The 16,969-nt window shown below is 42.9% G+C and overlaps 1 protein-coding gene across 3 annotated transcripts in view; it reads right to left on the bottom strand.

Annotated features, from left to right (window-relative positions):
* The window catches only part of adamtsl3 (ADAMTS-like 3), a 183,190-nt gene that overhangs the window by 97,344 nt on the left and 68,877 nt on the right, over positions 1–16,969 (bottom strand). For all 3 annotated transcript variants that reach the window (XM_069711465.1, XM_069711466.1, XM_069711467.1), the window contains exon 4: positions 4,776–4,903. In XM_069711465.1, the coding sequence (XP_069567566.1) occupies positions 4,776–4,903 (128 nt within the window). The remainder of the gene's footprint in view (positions 1–4,775; positions 4,904–16,969) is intronic.

Raw genomic sequence — 16,969 nt, 5'->3', positions numbered from 1 at the left:
ACACAACGGAGACACAATGGTGATGCATCGGAGACATAACAGTGACGCATTGGAGACACAACGGTGACACAACGGAGACGCATTGGAGACACAATGTTGACGCAACGGAGACACAACGGAGACGCATTGGAGACACAACAGTGACACCACGGAGACACAACGGTGACGGATCGGAGACACAACGGTGACACAAGAGACACAAGGTTGACGCAATGGAGACACAACGGAGACGCATTGGAGACACAACGGTGACACAACGGTGACACATCGGAGACACAACGGTGACGCATCGGAGACACAACGGTGACACAAGAGACACAACGGTGACACAAGAGACACAACGTTGACGCAACGGAGACACAACGGAGACGCATTGGAGACACAATGGTGACACATCAGAGACATAACGTTGACGCAACGGAGACACAACAGAGACGCATCGGAGACAACGGTGACACATCGGAGACACAACGGTGACACAAGAGACACAAGGTTGACGCAATGGAGACACAACGGAGACGCATTGGAGACACAATGGTGACACATCGGAGACACAACGGTGACGCATCGGAGACACAACGGTGACACGAGACACAACGGAGACGCATCGGAGACACAACGGTGACACAAGAGACACAATGGAGACGCATCGGAGACACAATGGTGACGCAACCGAGACACAACGGAGACGCAACAATGATGATCTGACACAGGAAGTAAGGAGCACAGAGAGATAACTACAAATAGCTGGAAACAATCAGGGCGGTGAAGACCATCAGACAGGTGGGAAGACGAGAGGACAGGAAGTTAAGGCAACAGAAGTCAGACAAGAAGGTGAGCTGTTAAAATAAAACAGGAAGTGAACATGAGAGACAGTAACACCAAGTTGGACTGACAAAATGAAACAATAAGTGATAGGACAAAAGAACACAAAACGTAAAGTAAAAATAAAGGTGTTTTCTTACACACCAACCAAACGAGCTTCATGAAAAGTTCAGAGCAACAAATGAGCCAGAGCTTCATGATGATGCAATCAGAACAGCCTGTGGTACCAGGCCTCAAGATGTTTGCAGCAGTTGTGAGACGGACTCAGAGTGGCTTCATCTCGTTCCAACACATCCCCAAACCACCGATAGCTAATCCATCCTCAGATTACACAGACGTGATCTGAGCGTCTCCATGACAACGCGTTTGCTGTTATGAGAAAATGAAGGATTTACTTAATTTGTGAATTGTGCCTGTTCTGATGAAATATACAACAATTTACCTGTAAAATCTACACTCAGATAGGTTGTTTTTTTCACCAAAGGGCAGTTACTTCCTCTGGTAGTGAGAGTTGCTCCAAAACAACAGGCTGAACTGGTGGGAGTTAATGGAGCTTTGAAGGAGGGAGACGCAGTCTGGTACCAGAGGGGGAAAGCTGCAGTCCAAGAGAAACACTGGCCAGACAGAGAGCTACTGTGTGTGTAAGTGTGTGTATAAGTGTGTGTGTATAAGTGTGTGTGTGTGTGTGTGTGTGTGTGTGTGTGTGTGTGTGTGTGTGTGTGTGTGTGTGTGTGTGTGTGTGTGTGTGTGTGTGTGTGTGTGTGTGTGTGTGTTGCTGATTAAAGTTGATGTTCTCATTCTAGCCAAATCCTACTGTTGTACAGAGGCAGACACACAAAAACAGTATATTCAGTCTAAACCACAAACTGTTTCTAAAAGAGTTCGTAGCTTCAGGTCTGTAAAATGGTCCTGATGCAGAAGTGTCTTCAGCTGCAATACCAGCGAGTGCCACTAGAGGTCGGCTCCAAAAAGCCTCCGGCTCCATAGACTCCCATTCAACTTCTCTCATCAAATCCAAAGTGAATCAAATGTGTCCATCAGTTATCTCGGTGTTGTTAGCTAAAGTCACTCCTTCTTATTAGTTTTCTGGAGGTCCATCTGAAAATAATCCCTCATTCATTAGAAAAGAAGATTCAAGAAGACCTGTTTTTGGGGGCGTGTCTGTTTGATTGACAGGCCTGTGGTGCAGTCAGGTTACAGCTATCGGTGGGCGGGACAAAGTATCGTCAGGTTTCCGATCGGATCGGTCAGATCCACCGCTGGCTCCTCCCCCAGCTCGTCCAAATATGGTCACTTCCTGCTCCAAAATGCTCCGAACTAGCAAAGATGGTGACGGACAGAATCTGAACTGGAGGATTCATAATGTTCATAAACCAACGATGACATCACTGATGGTTGATGACATCACTGCTGGTTGATGACATCACTGATGGTTGATACTTTGGTTCGACAAATACTAGAAACTAAAAGTCAGGATACTTGATTGAAGTACGGAGAAACACTTTCAATTAAAACTCCCTAAAAAGTGTAATAAAGGCTAGTTTGCCACACTGTGTTTTTACCTCTCATTTAGTTTCAGCTCATGACCACAAGGCCATTTAACAGGTTTCAACACCGGTGTGTGTGTGTGTGTGTGTGTGTGTGTGTGTGTGTGTGTGTGTGTGTGTGTGTGTGTGTGTGTGTGTGTGTGTGTGTGTGTGTGTGTGTGTGTGTGTGTGTGTGTGTGTTTACTGTGTCAGGTTTATATGAATAATGCAGAATTGCTCTTACTTTGGACTCTCATGCCCACAGTGAAAGAAAATTGAGGGGTGGCATGGATGAGAAAACTGGGCTGAGTAGCAGTCAGATACGATGGAGACAAATTGCCAGTAGATTACAGAAAGATGCAGCGGGAGGCAGTCTGGAAGAGATAAACTGAGACGTCCTGAACAAGCAACACCGGGCGGGCGGCAAACATCTGAGCAGAGACGGACTGATAGCGAGAGCAGGCGGCCCCATGTGGGTTTTAGAAACATCAGAGATTTGGAATTGACTCACTCGATGTGTTTATCAGCGTGATGAAGACACAGACCACACCCAGCCACACACGGTCTCCATGACTTCCCAGCATGCACTCCTCACTGGTCTGTAGACAGGTCTGGACTCTGTCACAGCTTCCATCGCTTTCTTTCCCTTAAACTTCTGCCTTTTTCCCAGATCTGAACAATTACAACAGTTTGGTTCAGACTGAAATATCTCAGCAACTGATGGGTGGATTTATATTAAATTAATAATAATTAGTACTTTGGTGACACCTTTTCCTCTGGTATCGCTGAGGCCCTGGCAGTGTTAGTTTGGTCACTTTTTATGAGAAAAACAAGACTGAGACTGAAAAAAGTCATATTTCAAGAAAAAAAATAGGACAAAACATATCGCTGATCTGTGGCGTCGGAGACATTTTATCACTTCGACCCGGTGGTAGTAAAAACATGGTCATGTTGAATATTTCTGAGTATTCTTCAGTTTCTTAAAGTTTATACAACCAGTAGCTCCGCCCCAGAGATCTGATTGGTCAACTGAACATCTGGAACAAATCATCATGACATCACACCGTTCTCATCACTAGAAATATCACTCCAACTCCTCAGTGGGAAAATAGAATTAGAATAGAGTTTCATATACTATGTAATATAATGTAGTTTCTACTTGTTATAGTTCTATTAAATGACCCATTTGGTGAAGTCGGGTCTCTTTTGGGCCTTTTTGGTCGCTCTGAGCACCCGTACCGTAACACCACGGATAGTCACGCACTTACAATCCTAGAGGAGGCTAGCTGGACCGGTTTGGTTTGAACACATGACACGGAGCTAAAATGTTAAAAACACATGAGAACATGGATATCTTTGTTCATCAGATATCTTTGTTCATCACATATCTTTGTTCATCAGATATCTTTGTTCTTCAGATATCTTTGTTCATCAGATATCTTTGTTCCTCAGATATCTTTGTTCAACATATATCTTTGTTCATCAGATATCTTTGTCCATCAGATATCTTTGTCCATCAGATATCATCAGATATCTTTGTCCATCAGATATCTTTGTTCCAACCAGACTGAGCTCGCTGAGCAGTTTAGTGTTTCTATGTTTTGTATTTATTCAGTTGGAGACTAGAAGTCCTCTCTGTTGCTAGGTGGTTGCTAGGTAGTCTGACTACTTCCTGGAGTAGTAAACATTACATATATTACATAAGAGTCTACTGACTGTTGTCCAGTTATTAGTCATACCTCGTGTGTTGACATGGAGACATGGAAACGGTTTATATTTTGAGAGTGATTTGCTCCACAATATGAACAAATTTAAATTACATGTTTTATTTAGATGGTAACTTGTTGTATAATTGCAATATTACAATATTGTAATATTGCTTAAACAATTGCTATGAATGTGATCAAAATTTACAGCGAAATGTTTTATCACTTGTCCTCCAAATCTGCCGGGAAACCAGAATGTTTGTTTACAACTTGTCTAATAATAAATATTAATCATAATTATAATGTTTCTTTACCAAATGGACATCTTTTCAACGTGTTCCCAGATCACTGTAATTAATTTCGGAACAATAATATTATTACTGATTGGAACACATGAAAAATACACCCAAGCTTTGAGAAAACATAATCAACTATTAACAGATGTTTTTAAGGGGGGGTCAGTGAGCTGCAATAACTGTACTGTACATAGTTCAGTCACGTTGACTTCTCTCTGTATACAGAGTCTATGGTGAAGTGAATGAACTGGAAACACATGCTTAACAGGTATCTTAATATTCAGCAGGAGTGGTGTATTTTGTGCAGCTGATTTTTTTGTTTCTCATTATGGAGGGTTTTTTTTCTGTCTCTGTCATGAAGTATTTCCATATTTCTAATATGTTGTTAAATGGCGTCTTGTCAGATATTAAACGAGTCTTACCCTCCATTGAGGCAGCGTCGTAGTGAGTAGGAGGCTCCGCCCCCACAGGTCCGAGAGCAGTCGCTCCAAGGGCCCCAGGCGTCCCAACCGATGTCCCTGTCTTCCTCTGAGCGGGTTGTCCTGGACGCCTGCAGAAGGACAAACACCAACATACAGATCACGGACTTCACTCAGGTTCGATGTTCACGTTTTCACACCAACTTCTGACCAGTTGTTCAATGTTTTTTATGTTTTATTTTATTTCACTCTATTAATCCCCGAGGGGAAATGTCTTCGCTACAGCAGGGGGGCTCTCAGGGGGGAGCTGCTGCAGCAGGCTGCCACTAGCACGGCGCCAGGTAACCTGACCTGAGGTGCATGTTTTTGGATGATGGGAGGAAGCCGGAGAACCCGGAGAGAACCCACGCAAGCACAGGGAGAACATGCAAACTCCGCACAGAAAGGCCCAGGACCGGATTCGAACCCGGAACCTTTTTGCTGTGAGGCGACAGTGCTAACCACTGCACCACCGTGCCGCCCAAATGATTAATTAATTAATTAATCATTAATTAAATGATTAATGTTATTAATGAGAATCAGTGTACTGGTGAACCGTCTTTCCTGAGAGAGAAACTAAAACAAAGTTAAATTCCTCTTTCAATGGCTGGTTCTGGTTCTGGTTCTGGCTCCCCTCGACTCTACTCAGTTTTGGTACTAGAGTCCTTTCTGGATTTCGTTTTTCTATGCAGATCGTCCTCCTCAATGTGGCGTCGCAGTGATGTCATCTTCAATGCGACACACACAAACAATGGATGCTGTTTTTAATTCCTGGTACGTGGATTCAAACACATACATCATTTATTCAAAACGCTGTCTGCTGGAGCATGTTGAGGTAAAACATTTGACCACTGTTGTAATATTTAATACAGCAACATTCAACCGAACACCAAACAGGAAAAAGTCAGTCAGAAATGTGCCAAAGAACTCTGGTAATAATTCTGTACAAACAACAGATATATGTTTGTTTCAGCTGTAAATGACATCATGGTCACATCTCTTCATCACAGTGTGCTGCTCTAAGGTTTGGGACTTCCTCTCTCACTGAGGTTTTGGTTTGACTTCTGAAAACCGAGAAAACCAACTGAGGGAGAACTCGCTAAAGGCTTTAAAGTAACTGCTGTGTATCCACAAGGTGTGAAAAATACCCAATCATCAGGCTTAAGCTGAAAAAGCTTAAAGGCCCAGAGGGACAAACTCTGGCAGAGATCATTTCTGTCCTCAACGATGCAGCGGCCACATCCACACCGAGCCCACACAGCACCAGTTTATCTCAGGCTGCTTCCACTCGGTGTGACGGAGAAGTCACAAAATCCCAGAAATGAGGAAACACTTCATACACACATTGTACAGATGAGTGGCGCATGTTTCCACAGCCTCTGGCAATAAGATCCCTGTGAATCCAATCAGAACCAGGTACCATGTTCTCTGGGATCAGCAGGCTGTATTTACACCACCACTGCAGCTGACGTTTAAAACCAAGCAACATCAAAGCATTTCAGTTGCAACTCAAAGCTCCAGCACACACCAAACACACATGCACACCGTCATCACGTTCAGTCGAAGAAAATAACTGATAGCATTTCAAGCACTTCACTAATTACATTGTTAATTTGTTATCCTCACACAGGCAGAAGGTTTAAAATAACTTTTCAAATCAAAACGTTGTGCTTTTTAACACCATGAAATATTACAAGAGATTTGTAAAACATTTGCAAGTTTTTTTTTCGTAGCACAAACCACCAAATCACACATTGGTCCATATCTACCAGAGGCAAAGGCCTCCGTTTCATATCAGGTCAAAACTTAGTACACGGCTGCACTGTGTCTGCAACACGAGAGGGCTTTTACTTTGAAAGGGACAGAAAGTCGCAGCGTTTGCCCAACCGATGGTGACTTCGTGCCTCAGTTACGCTGCATTCAGCTGACCAGTGGTGTAACTCAATCAATGACAGACATTTGTTTTTAGAGCCCTGACTCCACTGCTACAGTCCAGTCAAACAGCTTTTCATCAGAGCCAGTGGGAAGCTTTTATTGTGAAAAAACTACAGGAAATGCTACATGTTTGTATGCAAAGGAAAGCTGTGTCTGTGGGCTTGAGCTTCACATTCTGCTGACTTTTAATAATCACAGCTGTCTTGTATGCAGGTGAGACACGTTTGTAAGAAAAGGTCACATTAGGTTTTTATTGTATTTTTCCAGCTCACATGTTTATTTTTAGGTGCAAATGGAGTGAAATACTCTGTAGAGCCCTTCATGTCAATACATCTTTCCCAGTCAAAGGTTCAGGCTGTTAAAGCGTTACAGCCTTGAAGGGAAATGGTCTGCACTTATAAAGACTTTATCACTTTAGCAATCTCAAAGCACTTTACAGTTCACCTCCAATTCACCCACTTTCACACACATTCACACACCAGCGGTGAAACTCTAATGGAGTCTCAGGGAACTTTTTCCAACTCGATTACTTCTCTTCTTCAAATATTTCAGTCTTAAGTGATTAAAGGTTAAAGTTGACTGCAGCATTTTCATGCTTAAAACCTGCAAACTCAACTTAATGAGTGATTTTGATGAACAGTTGAAGGAATGATTTTTTTTTTTATTGTATCTCTGTCTTGTATGTGAAGATTAAGGAAAGATGAGGGCTGTGAAAAATCCACTCGGTTGGAGGTTCAGTGAAGGTCAGGAAACTGAAGCAAGGTCAGGAGAAGATTAATAAAAAGGTCAAATATTTTGTCACAGGTCTGTGATGGATCACAAACTGACACACAAGCAAATCAATCAGCCTCCCGAGAGGATGAATCGAATCCTATGTGATCTCCTGACTTTTCCTCTACCAACACCATGAAGTTGACTTTTTTGATTTTTGTTATTTCGGTGAACACAAGCGCAAGGTGCAACTGAGGAAGGAAAATACATCAGAATAGACAATCAGAAGGTGTTTCACAGCCTACCTCAATCATGGCCAACTGTGGCTGAGCGGACCGACACCTCCGTCCAAACTTTATCATGAGTATCATGAGAACTGCTTCCCAGTTTAGGAGACAGTTCAATGATAGAAGACAAAAACGTGCATCTTATAGACACCGAACACTGGCATTAATTAAATATCAAAGTGAGCAACTCATCCAGGATACTGAAATCAGCTGCTGGAAAGATGTTGGTGAGTGAACAGAAGTAATTTATTCACACCTCGAGCTCCTGATGCAACTCATTTATTAAGAACACTGATAAAGAGCAACATGCTCCAAACATCACAGATATTTGTGGTGCAAGTTCACCTAAAAACTGACACCAAAATTCCCCCACCCGACTCGGTGCAGTCAGGTTGACCTCGGCCTACGGACCTCGCTCAACACTGACACCAAAAATGTCAAATGAGAAGGTAAGACCAGACTCTACACATTTATTTGAACTAAGTCATACAGTCTTATATAATCCTGTCTACTCCAAACAAGCCTGATGGAAGCCGTTCTATCTCCCACTGTGCCGTCCCACCAGGAGTGAACCGGTCCAGCAGATAGTCCGTGCCGGCTGCCGCCTCCCTCTGCTGAGTAACAGGGTGCTGAAACACTCAACAGTCACATTACCTCACAGTGATACAGTCATCTGTAAACCTAAACCTGCGACACGCATCTCACCCCCCGACCTTCCTCCCATCTTATCTGCTGTGTGAAAAGACGAGATGAAAGCGAGGAATTGAGACTTCGATAGAGAGTGTTAGGATGGAAAGAGAGAAGGTTTTCCTGGCTGAGTGTCACCAAAAATAGGAAAATTGGCTTCCTCTGGTAAGTGATGTCACCACAGCCCCCGTGGTGCCAAAGAAACAAGGAATCCCATACTGTGTGTGTGTGTGTGTGTGTGTGTGTGTGTGTGTGTGTGTGTGTGTGTGTGTGTGTGTGTGTGTGTGTGTGTGTGTGTGTGTGTGTGTGTGTGTGTGTGTGTGTGTGTGTGTGTGTGTGTGTGTGTGTGTGTGTGTGTGTGTGTGTGTGTGTGTGTGTGTGTGTGTGTGTGTGTGTGTGTGTGTGTGTGTAAAAGGAAAGCTGAAGCACAATAAAGCATTTGTGGAAAATACTGAAAGTCAGAGGAGGAAAGAAGTGAGCCTACTTTTAACTTGCGCCCTTCACCCCGTGTCATCGGACTCCAAACATGTATTTATACAATTGGAAACAGTGTTTTTCCTGGAGAGGTGATAGCGCCGGCCCTCCGCCACAACAGTCCTTCTTATGTCAGTAAAACTCCCAGCACAGGAACAAACTCTAATTCCTCTGACAATGTTATTTATGCCTGGTCAACCAGAATTAACATTTCTGACATGCCTGTGCAGGTTTGGTTTTCAGGGCTGGATCCCTGGCTGACACCAGAGCTGGCAGAGAGAAACACTTTGCAGCCTCCGGCCTCGTTCCGTCGTACCCGCGTAGATGGGATCGATCTGTGGCTCTCGGATTCCTGCGCCGCGCTGGAATTCCTTATTCTCCTGCTTTTCTCTGCTTGCTGCAAACAAAGAGATAAACTGATCCTCTGGAGAGGAATTAGACACGTTAGCACTCCGCTCATAGGATAAAACCACCTATTGTTGTCGGGCTCAGCCGGCTAACAGCCATTACAGACCTCCAACAGTAATAACATCGGCATGAGGAGAATCCGTCCAGCCGAGGCTTTTCTGGCCCGGACAGCGAGCCGGGTCTATTGTGTGAGCTCTGCATAGTTCAGTATCAGCAATCTGTGTCCACTGACGACCCACATGACCCGGCGATGTACAGTAGAGATCTCAGTTCACCGCAATGAAGGTCCAACACGCCAAGAAGATACTCAGTGAGTGAAGCTCCATCGTACCACTCTTATTAGACATCATTTAGAAAAGGCTCATAACTGCAACTTTGAATGCTCATTATCAAGTGAGAAACACTTTATTCAAAGGTTTTTAAAACTGGAACGGTCAACAGAGGAGAAAGATTAAGCTAGCGAGCCGTTCGGCCACGCACATGCGCCAAACCTCCAAAATACGTCATTTATTGCCAGGACTGACACGAAAGCTTCATGAGCTCGGGCCCTAATTAAGGGGTTGCAAGACTGAATAGGAAATGACAAAAGAAAAACATTTTTGCTATAAAACTATTAAGCTGTCAAAATTAGATTTATTGCCAATTTTTCACAAAGAAGTAATTTGTCTGATGCACAACAATCAAAAACAAAAAAGAGAAAACATTCCAAAGTGAGAGAAATACAGCTAAACACAAAAGAAAGAAGGTCAAAATATTTCAATAACATTTTACGAAAAGAATAAGTACAAAAAGATGCTTTAGTGCAAATGATGACAGCGTAAACTGTTTGAGTTTCTATGTCAGAGGGGAAGAAATTGTTGTCACAGCATGAAGTTTGGGTCACATCAGCTTCTCATTTAAAAAGTTAATGTACGAGGAGGGAGAGGTCTGTTCTGATCTCTCCTGCATGCGTTAGTGTCCCGGAGGGCCGCCAGGTGGAGGTCGTTCCCATCAGAGACGAGCCCAGTGACGGTGGTGTTGTCTCCAACCTTCAGGAGGTGGACTGACTGGTGACTGCAGGTGTCTCTGTTTGTGTACAGGAGGAGGAGTCGAGGGGAAAGGATGCAGCTTTGAGGGGAACCAGTGCCGATGGTCAGAGACCTGTTTTCCCATCATCCTGTGCTGCTTCCTGTCAGACAGGAAGTCAGTGATCCACCTGCAGATGGAGTCAGGCAGGTGCATCAAGGAGGTGAGATCTGAAGTCCGCAGACAGGATGCTGGCGTTGGGTCCTGCAGAGTAACGGTGCTGCAGAATGAAGAAGAGGGTAATGGTTGCTGCATCGTCCACAGACCTGCTGTTAACTCAATGCTTTCCCGTTAATGTCCCTCGGCAGGATGGAGGGTCCTTGTCGTGTTAGACCGGAGGAGTTGAGGGGAAGCTGGAGATGAAAGCTGGAGTCATGGTGTGAGTGTCTGGACTGTCCTTCTGGCTTTCCAGCTGACAGGAGACGTCCTTCAGGTTGTTGGCCGGCCGTGCTACACAGAAATCATTTCAGAAGCTGATGGATGACGTTACAGCCTCGGTTTACTCATCCTGACTGTTGGTCACAGTCCTGAAAAAAGTCCAGTCGGTACTTTCCAAGCATGATTCTCTCCTGAGTGATGAAGTAAGTGGCCCAAATATGAAATGCATCTCAGCAGGAGGTGGTCGGCTGGATGGCAGGCGTACAAAACACTGGACTCTCATACCAGAGACTGTGGTTCCCATCCAGACTCGAGACCTTGGTAAGCCTAGGCAACCAAAGCATTTTGGTTAAGGTTTAGAAGAGGTGGTGGTCTAGGTTAAGGTACAACACAGCAATCTTACAATCTTGTGTTTTTAATAGCACATTTTTTGAGCATTATTAAGTAATCGACGAGCCATTTGTTTAAAATTTACAGGGACAAAAATGTCCTTATTAATTTGATTCTTATTCAATTAAGCCAAATCTAATTCTAAACATAGACTAAATAAAGAAATTAAAAGTTGAAGCCAATGCAGAAATATCTTAAAGTGCAGTACCACTGAAGGCCACCAGGTCAACCCATCCTTCACGTATTCATTCACTCAGTCAGCCCTTCATTTACTGATTCATTGATTGATTTATTGATTCCTTCATACTCTCTTTTCCTCCAGTAATCCTGTATTGTGTCATTGATTTCCATCTTTGTCTGAGAATCATGAAACATGTACAAGTGAAAATCCTATTAGGTTGCTTCACACTTGATCTCCTGCAGAGTTTCAGAGCGGGTAAACAGACTTGCATCACTTTGTTTGGTTGTAGGAGCTCATTCAGAGGGAGAATAGCCGACAGCTCTAATCTCTGTTGGTGTGCTGATATGGGAGTGTGACAGATCAGATTAGAAGAAAACTGTCAGACTACTTATGTGTATGAGAGTGTTGAATGCAGAGCACCGTCTACTACTTAATGGAGTCTGTCTAAACCAACCGACTTCCTTCACTGGAGGTGTGTGCATACTTTTTGGATTTAATCTCACTTCATAATGTTAATGCAGACTATCCTTAAACCAATGAACAAGTGAGGATTATTTCCCCAATGCAGGCTGCAATTCAGCCATGTCTGCTAGAAAGGTTACATGAAAGTGATCCGCATTAAGAAGTGATGTTCACCGGCAACGTTTTGTTCCAGCTTAAAAATCAGGAAGAGACTCATACGGTGTGAAAGGAATCTCTTCCTTCACTAAATGGGAAACTTTGAAAAAACATTGCGTATGTTTTCGTTCCTGAACCACAAATCATGTTTACAGTGAGCGTAACTGCGGGACAGTCTTGGTCATTAAAACAACCTTCTGATTCAGTTAATCATATAAAACTGAAGCGGACTCTTGTCTATTGAATTTGATGTGAATCAGTCAGTTGGAGCGCGTCATGACGCAGCAGCTGATCTCAGCCATGAAATATAAAAGACAAGACGGGTTAACTACAAATTAATTGGAATTAAATTTCACACAAAGGGGTAACAATTCAAATGTTCATCTGCTCATCTGGTTCAGTGGTCTGGCCATGGAGTGAGAGAAAATAACATAAATGAATTGCATCGGGAGCTTTCAGTGTCTAATTTACTTCTGCTCACCTGATCTCAGTATATTGGACTGTGTTCCTTGTTCTCTTTGACATTTAATAAATGATGAAATAGCAAATAAGGTTCAGAGTTAAATGATCCACGTTTCCAATGCATCACCCAATGTGTCGACTTCAGTGACTTCCAAAAACAGTTCCCTCCGAGTTCCCTCTCCTCGAGACAAATTTACATCACCATGGTGGAGGTCGACCAGTAGCACCATAAATTCAGGGATTACAAGCCTGAAAACGATCTGAAGACACTTTTTAATTATCGACTCCTCCCGCTGCGTCACAAATGCGTTTGTGTTTATCAAATTACCCAAAAAGTTGGCCACGCCTACTCGTGCTCCCAGAACTCAGAAACGTGTTTCACAGAAACAGAGTCCTCAAATGCAAACGCATGCTGTACAGTTTTACACATTTTCAAGCACTCCATTAGTTTCCATTCACTTCAGAGATGAATGAGCTGCCTCTTGCAACACCTTCCCAACCCTCCCTGTTTAATTATTCATTCATTTTTTTCAATTATTATGATAAATTTGTCACTCAAACTCAGGCTTCTTTTATTCTTCACACACCGAACACAATGTGTGCTTCAAACCGAGTGCAACAAGCAATCTATGGAAGATGTATTCAGAGCAAATAAACACCTTTAAGTTGTTGTGGTGTTTCTCAGTTTGAAGCCTTCACGGCCAGACACATAAAGAAATCCTCTAAAACGCTGATATGTTCAATGTAAAAGGACAAAAACGATTCCAAAACACGATGTTTCCTCAAACCTGTATTTATTTAATACAAAATAGTTTTATATGAAGATAACCTCCTCAGATAACCTCTTATCCCACCAAACTCCTCTCTCCGTTCCCATCTCTAAAGATATTCAGTATATGAAATAATCCTGACACCAGTTTACAATAATTCATCCAAAGCTTTGACCAGGTTTGTGTAGTGTGTGTTTACAGCTGCTGCGGCCAACTTCCTCCTTCCTGGAGCCTGGCACGGCCTAAAATCTGTCCAGTCGACGGAATCAAGTCCAAGGCAGGAGTCCACTCAAAGTCCAGGTGTCCGTCATTTTGAGTTTTGGAAAGTCCAGTGGACGCCATCAAGTTTGTTATTCTAGAAAACAATTCCGATAACTGGACTGACAGCTCATCTCTCAGGACGCAATCTTAAAACCCAATCTCATGGTGGAAATATCACTTCACTGAAAATACACTTTAAAAGGTCTAAAGGAGATTTGAATTTGTTCTTTTCTTGCTCTGACCTGTTAAGTCCGTCTCATTCATTGGTTGGCAGGTTGGACTTGGGACTCATTATCAACGATTAAGCTCATTCCCAGGCTGATTGCAGCAGAGCGCTCACACTGGGAGACCCGGCCTGCAAATACCGCCGCCGCCTGTAAAACCTGAGCGTCGGTTCCTCCGTTTACTGACATGCTCCCTCACCGGACCCGTCCATGACATCACGTATAGCAACGGGACAAATAATAACAACCAATAAAAGACGTAATGTCTCCGGAGAGAAGCTGAGTGGACTCACAGCGACGGGCGTGTCAGAGCGTGCCGACGGGAAACATCCGCTCAGTCTCTCGTTCTGCTTTTTGTTTTTAGCGTTCGTCAGAGGACAGTTTGCATTTAGCCTCAGACAGACAAACAACAGCAGGGATCATTTAGTAGATTGGAAATGGAGGTTGTTTTCTCCACACTGTTTCCAAGTGGCTGCTGAAGGGATGATTATTGTGTTTTTCTTTTTAATTCCAGAAAGTATTACTACGTAAAGTGCCCGGGTTACGCAGGGACAGACACACACATAAACTGTTACACAAGAACAGACACACACATAAACTGTTACACAAGAACAGACACACACATGAACTGTCACACAAGAACAGACACACACATAAACTGTTACACAAGAACAGACACACACATGAACTGTTACACAAGAACAGACACACACACGAACTGTTACACAAGTACAGACACACACGAACTGTTACACAAGAACAGACACACACATGAACTGTTACACAAGTACAGACACACACGTGAACTGTTACACAAGTACAGACACACACATGAACTGTTACACAAGTACAGACACACATGAACTGTTACACAAGTACAGACACACACGAACTGTTACACAAGAACAGACACACACATGAACTGTTACACAAGTACAGACACACACGTGAACTGTTACACAAGTACAGACACACACAGGAACTGTTACACAAGAACAGACACACACATGAACTGTTACACAAGTACAGACACACATGAACTGTTACACAAGAACAGACACACACATGAACTGTTACACAAGAACAGACACACGCATGAACTGTTACACAAGAACAGACACACACATGAACTGTTACACAAGAACAGACACACACATGAACTGTTACACAAGAACAGACACACACAGGAACTGTTACACAAGTACAGACACACACATGAACTGTTACACAAGTACAGACACACACATGAACTGTTACACAAGAACAGACACACACATGAACTGTTACACAAGTACAGACACACACATGAACTGTTACACAAGTACAGACACACACAGGAACTGTTACACAAGTACAGACACACACATATATATATCTAGCACAGACACATATCACAAAAACTGTTTGTGGATTCTTGCAAAACATGATTAAATATTGGTTGGACTGCTGCCAGTAATAAAACTTGAGGAAATAATCAAGTGAAATCCTCTCACCGTTCTGCTACACATAACTCATAAATCAAACAGGCAATTAAGTGCTTTACACAAACACTGAAATTCATTTTCTGCCTCCTAATCAACATTTAATCCCTGGTTTCTTGAAGGGAAACCACACATAACCCCGGGTTCATATTTCCATAATTCTTGTGTGGAGGCCCTCGTCCACTGGCTGGCTGCATGATTCTGCCCAGGGACAGATCACGTATCCTCCACATCAAGTTCAACGCTGACTCTTAAAATCAACCACACAGACTCGTTTGAGGGAATGTGAAGGTTCCCTGGAAGTAATGACGTCTCATTTTAATGCTGAATTCATGTCTGCAGCAGCAGTGGAAGACTTGAAACTATTAAATCAAAACAAAAAGAGACAAAGTGAAATTTATGTAATTTTTGTTTTACGTTTTCATGTGTTTTTATCTGAATAAATAGTTTTTCAGCGTTTCGCCACATGAACTCTACAAACATCATTAAAAACTGGAAACACTGTGTCATGTTATTAAAGACAAAAAGTTAGATAATGCTGCTTTAAATGTGTTATTTCATTTAGGTACATTATATTTCACTTCATTTCTTTATTTGAATATTTTAGTCAGTTTTAAGCAGCACCTTACACCCTGACCTCGTGTTTGTTTAGCTTTACTACATTTGAATTCACCTTGAACAGCATGTGTGTACTTCTTATATAGAAGAGCATCATGAAGCTGCATGGAGCAACTACTCTATAAAGACATGTCACTGTGAGCTGAAGAAATGTCTCACATGAAGTGAACCAAAGAGAAAACACTGAGGACTGTGGAGGCAAAAGATTCAATTCATTGTTAGAGGAACATTTGATTTTACAATAGTCAAAACGTCAAACTACAGTGACTATAACAACAGATCCAACATGTCCTCTTCCTGTCAGGCTGTGAAATCGTGCCCAGACGGCACAATTAAAGGTGCACGAGTGTTAATCTCAGTCTTTCATGCAATAAATATAAAAAGGACAGAGATGACTTTTAACTGTTAGGACAGAAAATCAAAACTCAAATTCCCTTTAAATATGAGCAAAAATAAGCATTATTGATGAGAAGCCAGGCTGGCTGGGATGAGCTAGAGGATGGAGTGATGTGACAGGACAGCTGAGTCTCAGCTGAATATTTGACTTGTTGTTTTGTTCCAGTCTGTTTAGCCTGAAACATTCATGGTAACTGTGAACAACAATCAATAAACACGAGTCCGTGAGGAAAAGAAGACAAAAATCCCTTAAACTTGGCAAACACACAAAATAACTTACAAGAAAAATGTGTTACTTGTCAAGCCCTCCCCTTTATGAAGGTGGCATTGTGGGTAACCGGGGTGGGGGGGGGGGGACGTAGGGTGACGTATTGAGAGGTGAGTGACTGTCTCTCTGTACGTTAGCAGCACAGCAGACACTGTGAAGCACATGTGGACCAGGGTGATAAGTTGCTGTAATAAAGTGTGTAGAAAGGCCCTCATCGGGCTGAGTGACATTCAGGTTTCAAGAGGGGCGGAGCTTCACTGTCCAATGCCGAAGAAGGCGCGTCTGGTCACTGAATGTTGTCACTCAGTGCAGAATCAGATAATACGGATGTAATTGTTAGGTGTGATGGGATGCAGTAGTTCCAATAGCTTCTACTTCAGATGTTTTTTGTGCTATGATTCATAAACTAAACACGTCCTGTATGTTTCACATTAACAGTACATCAAGAAAGGAAGGTAACAACTCTTTTTCAGGGCCGACATGTGGACTTGTCACAGTAGGGAAAGCACAAGTGTTTTAATGATGACTCAGTTCCATTAAGTGC

The sequence above is a fragment of the Brachyistius frenatus genome, unplaced genomic scaffold (assembly GCF_029030835.1).
Source record: "Brachyistius frenatus isolate BFR_SWC_R1_liver_20210118 unplaced genomic scaffold, ASM2903083v1 Contig_100, whole genome shotgun sequence".
Taxonomy (NCBI): Eukaryota; Metazoa; Chordata; class Actinopteri; family Embiotocidae; genus Brachyistius; species Brachyistius frenatus.
The sequence above is the reverse complement of the archived record's forward strand: the minus strand, read 5'-3'. Positions and strand labels throughout refer to the sequence as shown.